This window comes from Macaca thibetana, chromosome 5, assembly GCF_024542745.1.
Source record: "Macaca thibetana thibetana isolate TM-01 chromosome 5, ASM2454274v1, whole genome shotgun sequence".
Taxonomy (NCBI): Eukaryota; Metazoa; Chordata; class Mammalia; order Primates; family Cercopithecidae; genus Macaca; species Macaca thibetana.
Genome location: NC_065582.1, coordinates 24327806 through 24343711, shown reverse-complemented (window position 1 = coordinate 24343711; position 15906 = coordinate 24327806). Strand labels below are relative to the sequence as shown.

General features: G+C 40.0%; 1 protein-coding gene and 1 pseudogene across 2 annotated transcripts in view; one reads left to right on the top strand and one right to left on the bottom strand.

The window, feature by feature from the left end:
- CPE (carboxypeptidase E) overlaps nucleotides 1-15906 on the top strand; it is a 536015-nt gene that overhangs the window by 153182 nt on the left and 366927 nt on the right. Inside the window, exon 10 of one of the 2 annotated variants that reach the window (XM_050791823.1) lies at nucleotides 4009-4041. The exons of the other annotated variant lie outside the window; for it this stretch is intronic. Within the exon in view, the coding sequence (XP_050647780.1) occupies nucleotides 4009-4026 (18 nt within the window). The 3' untranslated portion in view covers nucleotides 4027-4041. Of the gene's footprint in view, nucleotides 1-4008; nucleotides 4042-15906 lie in introns of those variants that run through there. 2 annotated transcript variants of the gene reach the window in all.
- LOC126955345 (nucleolar protein 8-like) lies at nucleotides 10896-14813 on the bottom strand (annotated as a pseudogene).

Here is a 15906-nt window from a genome sequence, read left to right as displayed (position 1 = left end):
GAAATAAAAACAATGATCTTTTGCTCCAATTAAGCTGTTAAATTGAATTTCACTCATTTTGAGCATCAAGTCCCTGCTGTTTAGCCTGGTCTGCAAAGTCCACCACAATCTCCATCAGTCCTTCCTTCTTAATACAAGCCTTCCATTCCAGTCCACTGGTTTTTCATTATTTTGAGGATATGTTTTTGATATTTTGTGCTTTTGAACTTCTACTCCTTTATTGTAAAATATTTAAAGTTATACATAGAAATGGAAAAGAAAAACCCTCGTGTTTGTTCCATCTGATTAGGATGACTTTTTGGAGGTAATCTATGGTTAAAGGACACACAACGGATGGAGAAAAGATGCTCTGAAATGCACACAAAGGCTGTAGGTATTTAGAAATCTCCTTATTGCTTTATGCATAGAACGGGGTGAAACACGAGGGAAACCATTTTAAAACAATCTTTCCCTCAAACACTGTAAAAAAAAGACATATTAGTATGTAATGACACATGCAATGATAATCTCCTTAGCTAACATTTAAGATCAACTTTATTTTAACATTTTGCAACAAAGACAAAGTAAAATAAAATTAGTATTACTTATTACTTACTAAAGAATTATGTAAGTAGTGAAGGTTCAGTCTCTGATTTTGGAATTTGTATGCCCACCTTGCCTACTGTTCCTTCTTAGAAATCTATGTTATGAACATGCACTACTCATAATTCTAGTTATCCTACTCATGAGAAGCACTCATTTTATTCCCTTGAGTAAAAGAAGAAGATAAGTTCTTGCTTCTTTGATGGGAACAGATTTCTAGATGATAAGACCCGCACTGCCATTCTGCGTTTGCTCTTGTAAATGTGCATCCATTCTTCTGATGAGGTTTCCTTTGGAAGTTGGAGCACTTCTTGTATTTCAGATCTGTCCATTTCAGATGTTAGCCAGACACGGTGATCTTACAATTCCACACCACCATTTCCTCTGTGTTTATATAAGAGGCAAGTAAGGGAATGTATCCCAATTTCTGTATCATATGGTGTTTTTCTTTCTCTGTTATCCTTAGAAATAAATGTGGAAATTATTGAGGAAAAGATAAAACCAACCAACCATACAAGTCACTTTTTTAAAAACACAAATGAAGTGTGATGAGAAATGAAGGCAAATAAGCTAGACGTTTCTGCTTATTTGGCAGGAAGAGTTTAGTTCATTTTAGATTTTATTGGCTTGTTGGGTGTGCTTGAGCATACTGTAATCCTGAAGACGTTTTTTTTCATTTTCCACAAAAGGTAAATAGCCATTTCCAGGGACTTAAGGGTCAGTTGAGTGTAATCATATATATTTATTAGAAGATGAATAATTTTATAAAACGCAGTCATTTTGTGATTATAGTCAATGTCAGGAAATAGCAGAGGTATTTGTGTTCACATCTGGATGGAAAGAAGTTGCTCTATGCCTCCCTTTTACTACGGTGTTCTCACAGCTCCTCTGCATTGAAGAAAATGGGAAAGTTTTTGAGGTCCATCGGACCTGAGAAATCCCCTGATCACTGTGAAGTCAGAAGTAGTGGAGAGATGAATGGTTTATAACTCCCAATAAGGCATTTCCTTCATAAGTCTGATTAAAGTGATTTATTAGCAAAACCTTGCTTATAAAAGTTGCGCGTTTGATAGACAAACACAAAAATTCAGTTTTTCATGCTGCGACATGTCAAGAACAAACATTCGTCTATTAGGGTGCCCCTCTCAACTAAGGGAAAGGACCTTGACAGGCCAGATCAGCTACTTGGGGATTTTTGCCTTGACAGCCTGTGTTTGTCTTTCAGCTGTGCAGGTAAGTCATACATTTTGCGGTCACTAGATGGCAGTACAACACCAATGAAAAATCTAGGAAACCTATTTTTCCCAATTTCAAAGCAAGTTTAATGTATTTTTATGCTAAGGCAGTTTTAAAAAGACTCTCCAGAGTATGCTAGGAGTGAAAATATATAAACCTATTTTTTAAAGTATCAAACCAAATTATTCTTAAGAGTGAAAAATTCTCTTAGTTCTCTTTTAGCCTTCAGACAATTCAGATTTGTAACTTGGTTTATGTATTTGGAGTATTCTGAGATAATCTTGTAACATTCTTCCTTGTTATTGCTTGAAGAAGCTTTGATACCTCCCAGATGCAAACAAGTAAGTGAAGAAAGATGATACTATTGTAGTCACACGAAAGAAAAAAGAAAAGAAAAAAACGCACCTCAAAACCCAAACAAATCACGCCTTCGCATAAACGACCCTGCTCACCTATACTCAGGCATAACCATCTACATATTTGCTTTAAGTACCTTGTCACTTCTGTGGTTCTTATTTAGGTTTTCTGTCTCTTTCTAATGTATCTAGCAACGCTTTATTGTCTCATCAGGGTACTTCTTCCAGAATATGATCTCTTTGTAATACTGTCAGAAATACGGAGCCTGCACTAGAATCCAATGCTCACTGCTTCTTGGTGCAGTTTATTCATTCAACAAATATTGGTAAGCATCTTCTGAGTAATTGCACTGACATGGTTAGACTTTGTGTCTCCACCCAAATCTCATCTTGAATTGTGATCCCCAGGTATTGCCGGAAAGACCTGGTGGGAAGTGATTGAATTATGAGGGCAGTTTCCTCCATGCTACTTTTGTGTGAGTGAGTGAATTCTCACAAGATTTGATGGCTTTATAAAGGGTTCTTCCCTCTTCTTTTGCTACGCACTCTTTCCAGCCTGCTGCCGTGTGAGACGTACCTCTTCCCTTTCTGCCATGATTGTAAGTTTCCTGAGGCCTCCCGAACCATGTGGAACTGTAAATCAATTAAATGTATTTTCTTTATAAATTACCCAGCCTTGGATATGCCTGTACAGCAGTGTGAAAACAGACTAGTACAGGCATTATGCAAGTTGCTAGGGATTTAGTGGTATGATGACTCAGTCTCAGTTCTTGTGCTACTTATAATCTAGCAGAAGAGAGACATTAAGTAATCTCATAATTAACAAATTGATCAATTACAATGATGAGAAAGGCTACAAAGAGATATGTTAAGTGATTTTATAATGGGTGGTCTGATTTGATTCACTCGACAAATACTTATTGACTGTCTACTCTGTGCTTGGTACTATTCTAGGTGCTAGGGATTCACCAGTGAGCTAAACAGATAATGATCCCTGTCCATGTGGAAATGTATTTGAGTTGGGGGACACAGAGAACCCACAAAATAAGTGCTATGGAAAAATATGAAGAAGGGATGTGAGAGAAGTGGCCTTGAGGAGGAGCCTGAGACTTTGACTAGTGTAGTCACAGAGGGTCTTACTGAGAGGATGTCATATGGCTTAAAGCTTTAAATAAATGAAGGAAAGAGCCATGCGGATATTGGAGGAAGAGCTACTCCAGTCAGAGAATAGCAAATGCAAAGACCCTAGAGCAGAACCATATCTGGTGAGTTCAAGGAGCTGCAAGGAGGTTAGCATAACTGAAGGAATGAATACAGGTCTAGGGGACTTGGCCAAATCCCCTAGAGCCTAGACTTTTAGCCGAAGTCCCAGGCTCCTCCTCAATGCCACTTCTCTCACGTCCCTTCTTCACATTTTTCCATCGCACTTATTTTGTGGGTTGCCTGTGTCCCCCGAGGTAGTGGGAGGCAGATCATGTAGGACCTTATGGCCATTGAAATATCTGCTTGGACTGAGCCAGAGTCATGGAAGGTTTAGAGCAGAGATGTGACACCGTTTTATTTATGGCAGAATCACTCTGAGTCTTGTGATTAAAAAAAATATTTTAGGGTCAAAGAGGGAAACCAGCAGACCAAGATTCCAGGAGAAAGAGGTAAGTAGCTTGGACCTTGTGGCAGCTATCGGGCTGAGAAGTGGTAGAATTCAGGATGTCTTTTGAAGCCATCCTGAAGGATCTCCTGATGGGCTGGACGGGGCTTAGGAGACAGACAGAGGAGGTGTAAGTGACTGCCAAACATTTGTCCTGACCAACAGAAGGCTGAAACAACCATTAATAGGAATGAAGAAGACTGAGGGTAGAGCAGGTTTTTGGGACAAAAATCAGGAGTTCAGTGTTGGGAATAAGTTTAAATTATGTGTTATCATCAGGCCGGGCGCAGTGGCTCACACTTGTAATCCCAGCACTTTGGGATGCTGAGGCAGGTGGATCACAAGGTCCGGAGTTCGAGACCAGACTGACCAAGATGGTGAAACCCTGTCTCTACTAAAAATACCAAAAAAAAAAAAAAAAAAAAAAAAAATTAGCCGAGTGTGGCGGCAGGCACCTGTAGTCCCAGCTACTAGGGAGGCTGAGGCAGGAGAATCGTTTGAACCCAGATGGCAGAGGTTTCAGTGAGCTGAGATCATGCCACTGGACTCCAGCCTGGGCGACAGAGTGAGACTTCACCTCAAAAAAAAAAAAAAAAAAAAATTATGTGTTATCTGTCCAAACAGAACGATCTCATTTCAAGTGCAGGAGAGAGGTCTGGGTCGAAGGTATACATTTGGGAACTGGCATCATTTAGATGGTATTGAAAACTACAAAGCTGGACAAGTGAGTGACTTCGGGGTATGTGAGGGGGAGCAGGAAGTCTTCTCAGAAACGACGTTCCAGCAGGATCTGAAGGATGAGTAAGTTCACTAGGTGGAGAGTGCAAGGAAGAGCTCCCTCCTCTCATGGCACTGTGACAGATGCTCCATGTTCCATGGACACAGTGAAGCACGGAGGAGCAGTCTAACCACAGAGATTCTTTATTAGTTTCCCGGAGTAACAAAGTAGCTTTCCTAGAATAAGAAAGTTGGAAAGTTCTACAAACTTTCAAATACAGTATCAATGTAGGTGGCAGCCTGGAATATGTCCCTATAGTTCCTAAGGAATTTCATATAAAAATAAGGTGTCATTTTTACCTTTGAAAATGACTTTGTGATACCCGTATGTTGAAGCAGTAGAGGACTTAGGGCAGTTGTCCCCAAGTGGTGACATACCTGTCTCTGCCCCTCAGAAGGAGCGGAAGCATTTTGGGAACTTGCTCTGTGCTCCTCACGGCAGCTGAGCAGGGACACAATTGTGTCTGAGAGCTGTCAGGCAGGGCTTTGAGCCCCACGGCTGCCACTTACCACCTGTGTAACTTTGGGCAGGTTGTTTAAACTTCCTGTGTGTCCATTTGTTTCTTAGCAAAACAAGCATAAAGCTAGTTTTGCCATGAGGAACAAGCAAGGATATGATTTTACTAAAATTGCTTATAATGTAGGAAGGCTTCAGTCAATAGCAGGCATTACTCTCTTTTATTGCTGTGAATCACCATGGACTTTGTTTTTAAGATGGAGAATACAAAAGAAGTCAGATGTATTTCTGGTTGAGAAAAAAAGACCAGATTGGACAATAAAATACCGATTTTTCCATTTATCACAGTTTTATCTAGACTCTCAAACAGCAAAACTGAAAAATAATAATAGATATGGACCTCGTAGTACTAGAAAAGCACTGTACATGTATTCTGTTACTGTATCTTTAGCACTCTGTGTGGCCAGTAGAATTTCCCCTGTTTCGTAGATCAGGAATCTGAGGCTTGCAGTCTTGACTGAGGGTACAAAGCTAGTCAGTGGCAGATCCAGGATTTCAAAGAAGTTGTCCTCTTTCAAGTTCTTCAAACCAATGTTCCAACTTTCTCCTAATACAGAACCTATTTATTTTAGCAGGTCACATCTGAGATGTGCTGCTTATAATGGAAGCATTTAACATAACAATGTACTTTTTAGGAGTATGGAGAAGAAAACCAGGAGAATATCCCTGATATTTCAAATGCTTATATATATAAATACATATATTATATTTTCATATATAAATATATGTATCATTTTTAAATATATATATATTTTGGAAGAAAACAAGGTAATTATATTTTCATACAGGTACTGGATCCTATAAAAATTTTGAAACTTGGGCAATATCCATGTTGGACTTCTCAACATGGCCAAACTTCTAAGACATGTGAGCTTAGCTGACAACACGCAACTTGGCTGTAGCCATTGATTATCCCACTGATTGCTGGAGAAGCCAAGCCAAGTTGCTACTTCTTTGCTTCACGTATCCAATCAGTTCAGTCATCCTTAGACTATGAGGCACTGCATAACGGCAATAAGACACCTTCAATGCCCTTATCTTCCAGAAAAATCGGCTTAGGATCCCATCTATAGAGCTCCATTGGACTTTTATGTTATCATTTTCCACAAATGCCATTAGCTCCCATCTGAAAGCCACATCTTCCCGGCGTTGCTGGAAACTGCCTTAAGCTAGGCTCTGCTGATGTCACCATCATGTGGAAGCAAAGTGTAGTCTGTATACTATTTAGCTGTTTCTCTTTGCTTTAGATGTGTGCCGAATGCTTAAAGCTTATAGAGCTTAGAGAGGCACGAGTTTTTGGTAGAATATGTCGGTGTTCTATTGTAAAGGCAAAGTATCAAACTGTTTATTGACTGTGAGATTAGAAATTCTGGGTGGATATTTAGTTAACTCTGTGTGTTCTCCAGACAGGTTTCCAAGAACCAGATCTAGGGCAAAGGGGGGCATTATTCTCTTCACATTTTTCATGTAGAATTACATGTTTTGGGGGTCCCAAAAGGCCATATTTTGGAATATATCCAAATCACTGTGTGCATGTTCCTTTCTTGACCACAATTCCTCCAACACAAATCAAATTTAGAAGCTTCCTATAGTTCCAGATGGTCAGAATCTGAACATATCTAATTACCATTTCCCATTGGGATTAATGCCAACGAGGGGCTGAGCTTCTGTCCAAATGACATCTACTTTCTCCTTAGTTACTTCTGATTCTTGCATCTTGCCTATTGCCAATTATGAAAATGAAATAAAAATGTTCAGTTTGTTTACAGAATTCCTGTCTTCATTTAGTTTATGCAATTCAAAATGAGAAGCAGCAAAGTTTCTTTTAATTTAAACCATCCAAAATGGAGGAATCTTTAAATAAAGAGAAAACAGTTGGAGCTTTAAAATATCTATTATTTTAAAATTTCTTCTTCGTCTTTTCTTTCTTCTATTTTGAATCAAAGTTGCTGTGGGCACAGATCTGGTACAGTTTATTACTTCCCCCACATTTATTTAGCATGTACTATGTTTATCGAACTTTGTTAGCTATGATGAGAGATGTAAAAATGGACAAGATTTCATTCTGCCTTCTAGGAATTTAGGGTCTTGTAGAAAAACAGATGTGTTAAAAATGCTCTGTGTCACACAAGGAATTAAACAATGATTTTAGGGAATAGATGAAGATCAGTGGTGGACAAGAGACTCTCTGTAACTTGAATGTGCTTTTCATCTTAGGTAGTTACAAATTATCCAAGTAAATTATTTTTGAAACCTAGAAATAAAAGCTCATAACACAAGAAAGAATGTCGTGTGTTTTCTTAGAATTTTAAAACACTCAGGGGAGCACGGATGGGAAAATTAATTCTACCTGGGAGAATCTGGGTGGCCTTTGTAGAGGCAGTGCCATGTGAGCTGGGTTTGATGGGTGGAGAGGGGAGGAAAATCCCTGCAGGGGTATATGGCACAGAGCTCATGGAAATATTAGGGTTAAACTGGGAGGTAGCAGAGTTTGAAGTTTGCCCAAAGACATTTCAGGGAATGAAAGCAGGGGACTGTGAGACTGATGGGTGGGTAGTAGAAGCCCTTCAAAAACAAGTGAAAGAGTTTAGATTTCATCATCTAGCTCAGCATTTCCCTAAGACTGATCTTCAAAGTACTGGCCCCATGAGAGGCACTGAATGTGAGATCCACATATTTGAAGATTCATCATAGACTTTAGAATATTAAAAGCTCTGATCAGTCCTACAGTTAAAGATTCTTGCCAGATGGGCATGGTGGCTCACGCCTGTAATCCCAGCACTTCGGGAGGCCGAGGCAGGGGGATCGCGAGGTGGATATCGAGACCATCCTGGCCAACATGGTGAAACCCCGTCTCTACTAAAAATACAAAAATTAGCTGGGCGTGGTGGCATGTGCCTGTAATCCCAGCTACTTGGGAGGCTGAGGAAAAAGGAGAATCATTTGAACCCGGGAAGCAGAGGTTGCCGTGAGCCGAGGTGGCGCCACTGCACTCCAGCCTGGTGAAAGAGCCAGACTCCGTCTAAAAAACAAACAAACAAACAAACAAACAAAATGGTTCTAGCCTTTCTTTATTTAACCCAACATTTCCTAAAGGTGTCTGACTACAGAATTCTTTAAAAAATAATACTGTGGAAGGAAGTACTTTGAGTCTACACAGAGCTAACACTTACAGAGTATAACTATGTGTTAGACACTGTTTTATGTGTGTTATGTGTATTTGCTCGTTTATTTATATTTATTTATTTATTTATTTATTTATTTATATTTTTGAGAAGGAGTCTCGCTCTGTTGCCCAGGTTGGAGTGCAGTGTCATGATCTCGGCTCACTGCAACCTCCACCTCCTGTGTTCAAGGGATTCTCCTGCCTCAGCCTCCTGAGTAGCTGGGACTACAGGTGCGCACCACCACGGCTGGCTAATTTTTTGTATTTTTAGTAGAGACGGGGTTTCACCGTGTTAGCCAGGATGGTCTCGATCTCCTGACTTGTATGATCTGCCAGCGTCAGCCTCCCAAAGAGCTGGGATTACAGGTGTGAGCCGCCACGCCCGGCCTGTTTGCTCATTTAATCCTTACCACACTTTGTGAAGTAGGTACCATTATTATCCTCATTCATATATGTGGAAGCTGAGGTGCAGGGGGGCTAAGAAACCTTCCTGAGTCCAGGGTCACAAGCTAATAAGTGATAACTCTGGGGTTTGAACCCAAGTGGTCTGACTGCAAAGTCTATTTTTTAATCCACATAATACACAGCTCCCTAAATGCTGTTTCTGAACCGAAGAGTAATGTGATCATCGTTAGGTTTGAGAAAGAAAATGTTGATGGCTTTGCAAAAACTTAGAGGATGAATCAGTTGACTCCATTCGGCAGTTCTTTTTCCTTGTTTTATTGTGAAAAATTTCAAACACACAGAAGAGACAAAAGAACAATACGATGAATACCTGTATACTCAGAACCTAGATTCGATTGTTAACATTGTGCCATATTTGTTTTACATACTTTTTTTTTTTTTTTTTTTTTTTTTACCTCCTGAGCCAGTTGAGAGTAAATTTCAGGCTTCATGACTTGTCACTGCTAAATACTCCAGTATGTGTATCTTAAACATAAGAACAGTTTAGAACTTTATGCTAACATCCAAGTGAGAGGTAATGAGTGCCCCAGCTAGGGCTGCAGCAATTCAAAGAAGGGGGTGAAGTGGGAGAAGTGTGGATTACTCATTTGTCAGCTACTTTCAGAAGATATTCTCTTAAGGTGGTTTTTCGTATATCGTGATAAGGGCCTGGCACACTTTGTTTCATACTGGTCAATGTGAACCCCAAGAAGGAGCCTAATTTATAATGGGCTTAAGCAAAATATAACTTGGGTGTAAAGTTAGTGTCAAAATGTAAGCACATACTCTATGTTCTTGTCTGATAAAACTTACACTGATATTGATGCTTCTTTTTATTAACAAGAATAATGTATAGTTTTCAGTTACTGGACACATGTAATGTCTTGAGTATTGTTGTAGACACATTATACATATCAGTACCACTACTGATAATAATAATAAAGGGAGAATTCATTGTTAATTCTATTGCTTCAGAAATTTGGACCAGTCATCACCTTCTTTTAAATTTCGACACTTTTCGACCTGCTGGTGGAGAGAATTATCTTTTGTTTTTTCAGTTCAAATTAGACATCTCCTAAGTGTGAGCATATCCAGTGCCCATTACCACCCAGATGAATTAGCCTTGTTTGGAGAAATGGCTGATTCCAGATTTTGAGGAAGAAAAGTCTCGGTTTAACCTGAAATATTTTATTGACTAGGTAACTATGAAAATGCTCAAATAATGATAGAGCTATCAAAAAACCAAGGAGCTGACTGAAAAGGGCTCCTATTAACCTAATTAGGTATAATTTGAACTTCAAAAACAATAGTAATTATACTGAAATATAACAAATATAAACAATTCTTGATTGCAAAGTGATATTAGGAAGAAAGAAAGAGAGGGAGGAAGATAAAGGAGAAAAGAAAAGCTTTTCTTTAAAGCAGAATGCCAGCTAATAAGTACAGAAAGAATTATAGAATTAGAAAATCTGTTTTGCAAACTTCCCGGTATAATAATTGATTTAGGTGAGAACCATCTCTGAATGCTAAAAACCATTCAGAGGTTTTTAGCAAGATTGTTGAAGGATGGGGTATTCACACAGTTTTGAAAAATCACACCATGTATTATTTATTAATTACGACGTGATAGAGTATGCCTTTGCAATGGAGAGATCTGGCAGTCACCATTGTCCCAAATCGTCAAACTCCCCATTGCGACCATGGGTCAGGCTATTAGGTGCCTCTGGATGTGATGGAGTGGGAGGTACACAGCATAACCTAAGTAGAGTCCTTGCCAGAAATGTCTTGTCTAAATCCAATCATGAGGAAACTGTCAAATAAATTCAGGAGATGGAACATTCTGTAGAACAATTGGCTTGGACTTGTCAAAGGATTTGGTGTCAGGAAGATCAGAGGGTCACAATGGAAGACTAAAGAAATACAGCATCCAAACGTAATGTGTGAACTTGGCTGGATGCTGTATTTTAAACAGCTGTAAGAGACATTTTGAGGACAAGTGGGGCAATTTGAGTATGGCTAAGATTTTAATGATGTTATTGAATTCACTTTTTTTTCCTTTTTAAGAAGTTGAATTTAACTTTCTGAAGTAATTACTTAGGAAGAAATGCAGAGGAGCTCCACAGAAAAAGGTGACAACCAGAATGATATTCCATCAGCCAGATTTTTAAAATTCCTCCACTCTGAAATTTCTTTTTGTCAGCTAAAACTATTTTCCGGGTCCGTTTCCTTAGGTGAGCCTTGTTCACATTCGGCATCATACTCAATGCTGATATTTATTATTTTGGTTTCATTTTCCTTTTTGCATCTTTATGTTTCTTCCGACAATCCATAGGCAGGTTGTCTGTTCCGGCGTCCCAAGAGTTCCTGCTAATATTACTTCCTGCTCCTCTCTAGAATAAATCAGAACCTGCTTGAAGTCCTTCATTATTCTTAGAGAAAAAGAAAAATCTAGTGGTCTCTGTCTCAGGTAATGATGCTTCTCCAGGACTGGACTTTCTGTGATCTGTTCCTTCAGTAACATCTTCCTCTTTGGAACTGCTGTGTTGGAAACACGGGTCTTTCTCGTCCCCAGAACCCGTCTGTTTCACCTCTGTGAGTCTCTTCCTTTATGTCTTTAGTGTCTGAATCAAAAAAGGAGAATGTGAACCTGCTGGGCTGCTCAGCCCCACTGCTCAGAGCTGCAGGGTCCTGGATTTCCTTAGGTTTCTCTTTGCCACACTCCTCATTCCAGGGTGTGTCCTCTTCTTTTTCACTGGTATATTTTGAAGTTCGAAATATTTCTTTCAGATCCATAGCAATGTTATGATACCTTTCTTTGGACACCTCAGATAGCTTTTCAGCTTCCTCCCTTTTCTTTTTTTGTTTTTCTTTACTTTCTTTTGGTTTATCGTGTCTTTTTCTTTCGTAAGTGGCACGGTCTTTCTTCGTTGGATCATAATGTATGCTGTCCTTAAATTTCTTAGCAGCTACTGATTCTTTGTAGAATTGCTTAAGTTGATTTGCAAAACACTTTGTACAACATTCAGGGCTTTCTTTTCTTCTTCAGCAGGCTCTCTTCTTCCTAGTAGTTTTCTTTTCATTTAACTCTTCCTGTTCCTCTTCACTGTAACTTTCTTGAAATCAAGAGTTCATGCAGAATCTGTCATCAGTGCCAAAGTGCGACTGTAAATCCATGAGCTTCTGTCCAGCTCTGCCCTCAAACTGAGGTTTAATTTTGAGCTTGTTACTGTTATCTTCAGAATCAGATTCCTCATCATCACTGCTATCAGGCAGCTTCCTCGATGTTTAACCCATAGACTCTTTCACCCATTCCTCTCCTGGACGGCTGTCCTCCTGAGTAGATATCTCCTCTGTTTCACATTCACTGTCAGAACTGAAGATGATGTGGGTTAGCTTATCCTCTGGATGACCATCCACATTTGTCAGAGCATTGTGCACCAGCTTCTTCTGCACTTCTTTTGCTTTTTGCCTCGTTTCCAAGGCTGCCAAGTGCTTCTCATCATCTTCAGCATGCTTATCCTTACCACTCAGATCAGACGAATTACTAATAGAAAGTGAGAAATCAGTTTTGATTTCCTCGGTGTCCTTGGATAAGACCTTTGGTGATTTCTCAAGAGATGTGAGGCTACTTGAGTCAGACCTCTCTTCCTCTGAAGCTTCTGTCTTTGTGGGACTATGGCAGCTGTCTTTGTCAAAGCCTATGTTGTGAGTCTTTGCACGAAGACTTAAGGACTTCTTACCTTCTAATGGCAATAAACTAGAAATAGAATTCTTACTTCTCTTTTCAGAACTGCTAGTGGACACTGCCTTGCGATCCTGGCTCTCAAAAGTGTTCTTTTCTTTTTTTTTGAGATGGAGTCTTGCTCTGTCACCCAGGCTGGAGTGTGCAGTGGTGGTTCCTCAGTTCACTGCAAGCTCCGCCTCCCAGGTTTACGCCATTCTCCTGCCTCAGCCTCCCGAGTAGCTGGGACTACAGGTGCCCGCCACCTCGCCCGGCTAGTTTTTTTGTATTTTTAGTAGAGATGGGGTTTCACTGTGTTAGCCAGGATAGTCTCGATCTCCTGACCTCGTGATCTGCCCGCCTCGGCCTCCCAAAGTGCTGGGATTACAGTGTTCTGTCTTTTTTGAGGCTGAATATAATTTAGGCCATTCACCTTCTTTGCATGTTGGCATGGAGGCAGTTCACCTGAAAAGCCATTAACATATGGGGACCCATCTTCCATGGATATGATACTGGGATCCACATGTTTCATGGAATTCTGATCTTTATTAATATTGTTAGAGGCAACATTGTCTTTCAATGATTTTTTTTTTAACTGACTCCTTTTCATATAAACAGCCTCCTCCCTTGAAAACCTGGAATTTTGGCTTTAAGTTGTTTTTCTTTGGTTTCTGTTTGCCACAGGTGCTCTCCTCTCCTTCTAACAGGGAAGCCACAATGTCCTCAGGACAAATACACTGTCTGCGTCTGTGGAGGCCAGTGGGAGTGTTGGGGCTCTTGAAGCCTCTGTTAAACTTGCATTGTGTCATGGTTTCTGGTCCATCACTCTCAGTATCTTCATTTGGAACTTTCTGATCAGTGCCAGCCAATTGTTCCAAATCAGCTAAAGTAAGAATCACACGAAGGCAGTTTTTTTTTTTTTTTTTTTTTTTTTTTTTAAATCATGGCATTATACTCCTTGTCTCCTTCAGAGTCAGCTAATTCTGATGCAGAATCAGCATCGTCACCGCTACTGCACTGAGAGGGAGATTTGTGATTAAGAGGCTTTAATCCATGACCGAGGGCTGACTCTACATTGCTTTTTCTTTTTTGTACTTTAATACAGTGATCAGAAAGCTCACAGATTTCTCTATTTTTGAAGGAAGTTTTCTTGTCTGTAGATTTTTCCAATTGTGAAAATGCTGTACTGTTTTTGACCTTAGCAACATTTTTTTTCATCGCAATGATTTCATCTGTATCTCCTGAGTCATACTCACAATCGTTTCTAATAATATCATCACTGTCATGGTAAGAGACATTAGTTTTGATACCTAAACCTATTGAAGAATGCAATTTGTGAACTCCTGATTTGAAATCATCCCTTACAACTCCAAAGGGATCATTTTCAGATTCATTTATTGAGGGCTGTATGGTTCTCTATAAGTTTTCCTCTTTTGCAATCATCATTCTTAATTCATCTTCAGAATCAATATCATCATTAGAAATGCTATTTCTCTTCTTGGCAGTTTCCAAGCCAGAAGTCTTAAAAGGTAGATTTTTAAGTTTCTGAGTATCAGAAACAGGTACAAGAGGTGATTTAGAAGAAGTAATGCGATCACAAGTTCTTTTCTGTGCAGCCTGTTGCTGTGTTAAGGGTGGTCTCTCTATTACCCACTTGGGCCTTGGACTCATGGTCAGAGACCCAGTGGAACTCTCATCCCTCTGCACTTTTATCGTCTTCTTGGGAGGGCTGTGGAAGTCGAGAAGTCTCCTCACCGTTTCTTACTCATAGGGTCATTCCCTCCTTCCAATTCCCAAGTCAAGCTGGATATAGGAACGGTGTTTGTGAAATCCTCCCCTATCTTCTTTAGGTTGTGGCAGGATTTTGAGGGATCATATTTTATAATTTTATATTTATGATAATTTTTAAGGTGAAGAACAAGTAACACTCTTCCGAATTTGCTCACAACCCAATTCTTATACCCTGGCACTTCTGTCCCTGGCACAGCTTTCATATGGAATTCCACTCCTATCTTTTCTAACAAGTTGGTGTTACCTGTTGTTGATTTTCCTTTCTTAGCTTTTGCTTCTTCTTTCTCTTGGGCCAATCTGTGCAAAAAGCTTTCTTTTGCTAGTTGAATTTGTAATGCTCCACCTTTCCATTTTGTTTTATTTAGAACAGACATACATTTTTTCAGGTCTGCTTCTGCTACACTGATGTTGATATATGCAAAGATTTTCTGCGGGTTTCCTTGGTCATCTTTCTGTGTAATCTCCACATCCGAAACCTCTGCAAATCTGCTGAACTGATTCTGTAGGTCTGTCTCAGAAATTTCCTGGCCAAGGCCACCCACATAAAGGTGCTTCATTTCTCTGTTCACTTTCATGAAGGCTGGGCATATACTTGGTATGTTTTAGTGGGAAAAGTAATTTTTTCAGCCTTGTTTCTCCGAGAAGACCCAGAGACGTAAAGAGAGAGGCTTGGAAACTGCCTTGTGATTCTCATGCCCCAAACCCACTCCTCACCATGTCATCACCTACAGCCAGCACTGCTGCAGCCCCTGAGTTCACTTTTTAAAAGGCCTGGTAGGCCGGGCGTGGTGGCTCATGCGTGTAATCCCAGCACTTTTGGAGGCCGAGGCGGGTGAATCACCTGAGGTCAGGAGTCTGAGAACAGCCTGACCAACGTGGTGAAGCCCCATGTCTACTAAAAATACAAAAATTAGCCAGGCGTGATCGTGGGCGCCTGTAATCCCAGCTACTCAGGAGGCTAAGGCAGGAGAATTGCTTGAACCCAGGAGGCAGAGGTTGCAGTGAGCCGAGATCACGCCACTGCACTCCAGCCTGAGCGATAAGAGTGAAACTCCATCTCAAACAAACAAACAAACAAACAAACAAATGCCTGGTAATGATGTTAGGTTGTGTGAGAGAATGTCCTTGTTTGTGAGAGTTATGTGCTAAAATATTTAGGGATAAACTGTCATGTTGTTTCCAACGTACTTTAGGATGGCTTGACAGAAAGAGGTGTGTGTAGGTTCCTGTATTAGTCCTTTTGGGATGTTATAACAAAATACCATAGACTGGAGTGCTTATAAACAGCAGAAATCTATTTCTCACAGTTCAAGAGTCTGGGAAGTCCAAGATCAAGGCATCAGCAGATTTGGTGTCTGGTGAGAACCTACTTTCTGGTTCATAGATGCCACCTTTTCACTGTGTCCCTATGGGGTAAAAGAGATGAAGGGTCTTTCTCAGACCTCTTTTATAAGGGCGATAATTCCATTCATGTGGGTTCTACCTCCCCAAAGTTCTAACTACTAATATCATCATGCTGGGGGTTAGATATTTCAACATATGAATTTCAGGGGGACACAAACATTCCGACCATAGCAATACCTATATAGAGAGATGAAGTAGGAGCCACAAGATTATTAATAGTTGGTGTGTATAGGCAAGCGTATACCAATATTCACTAGACATTTC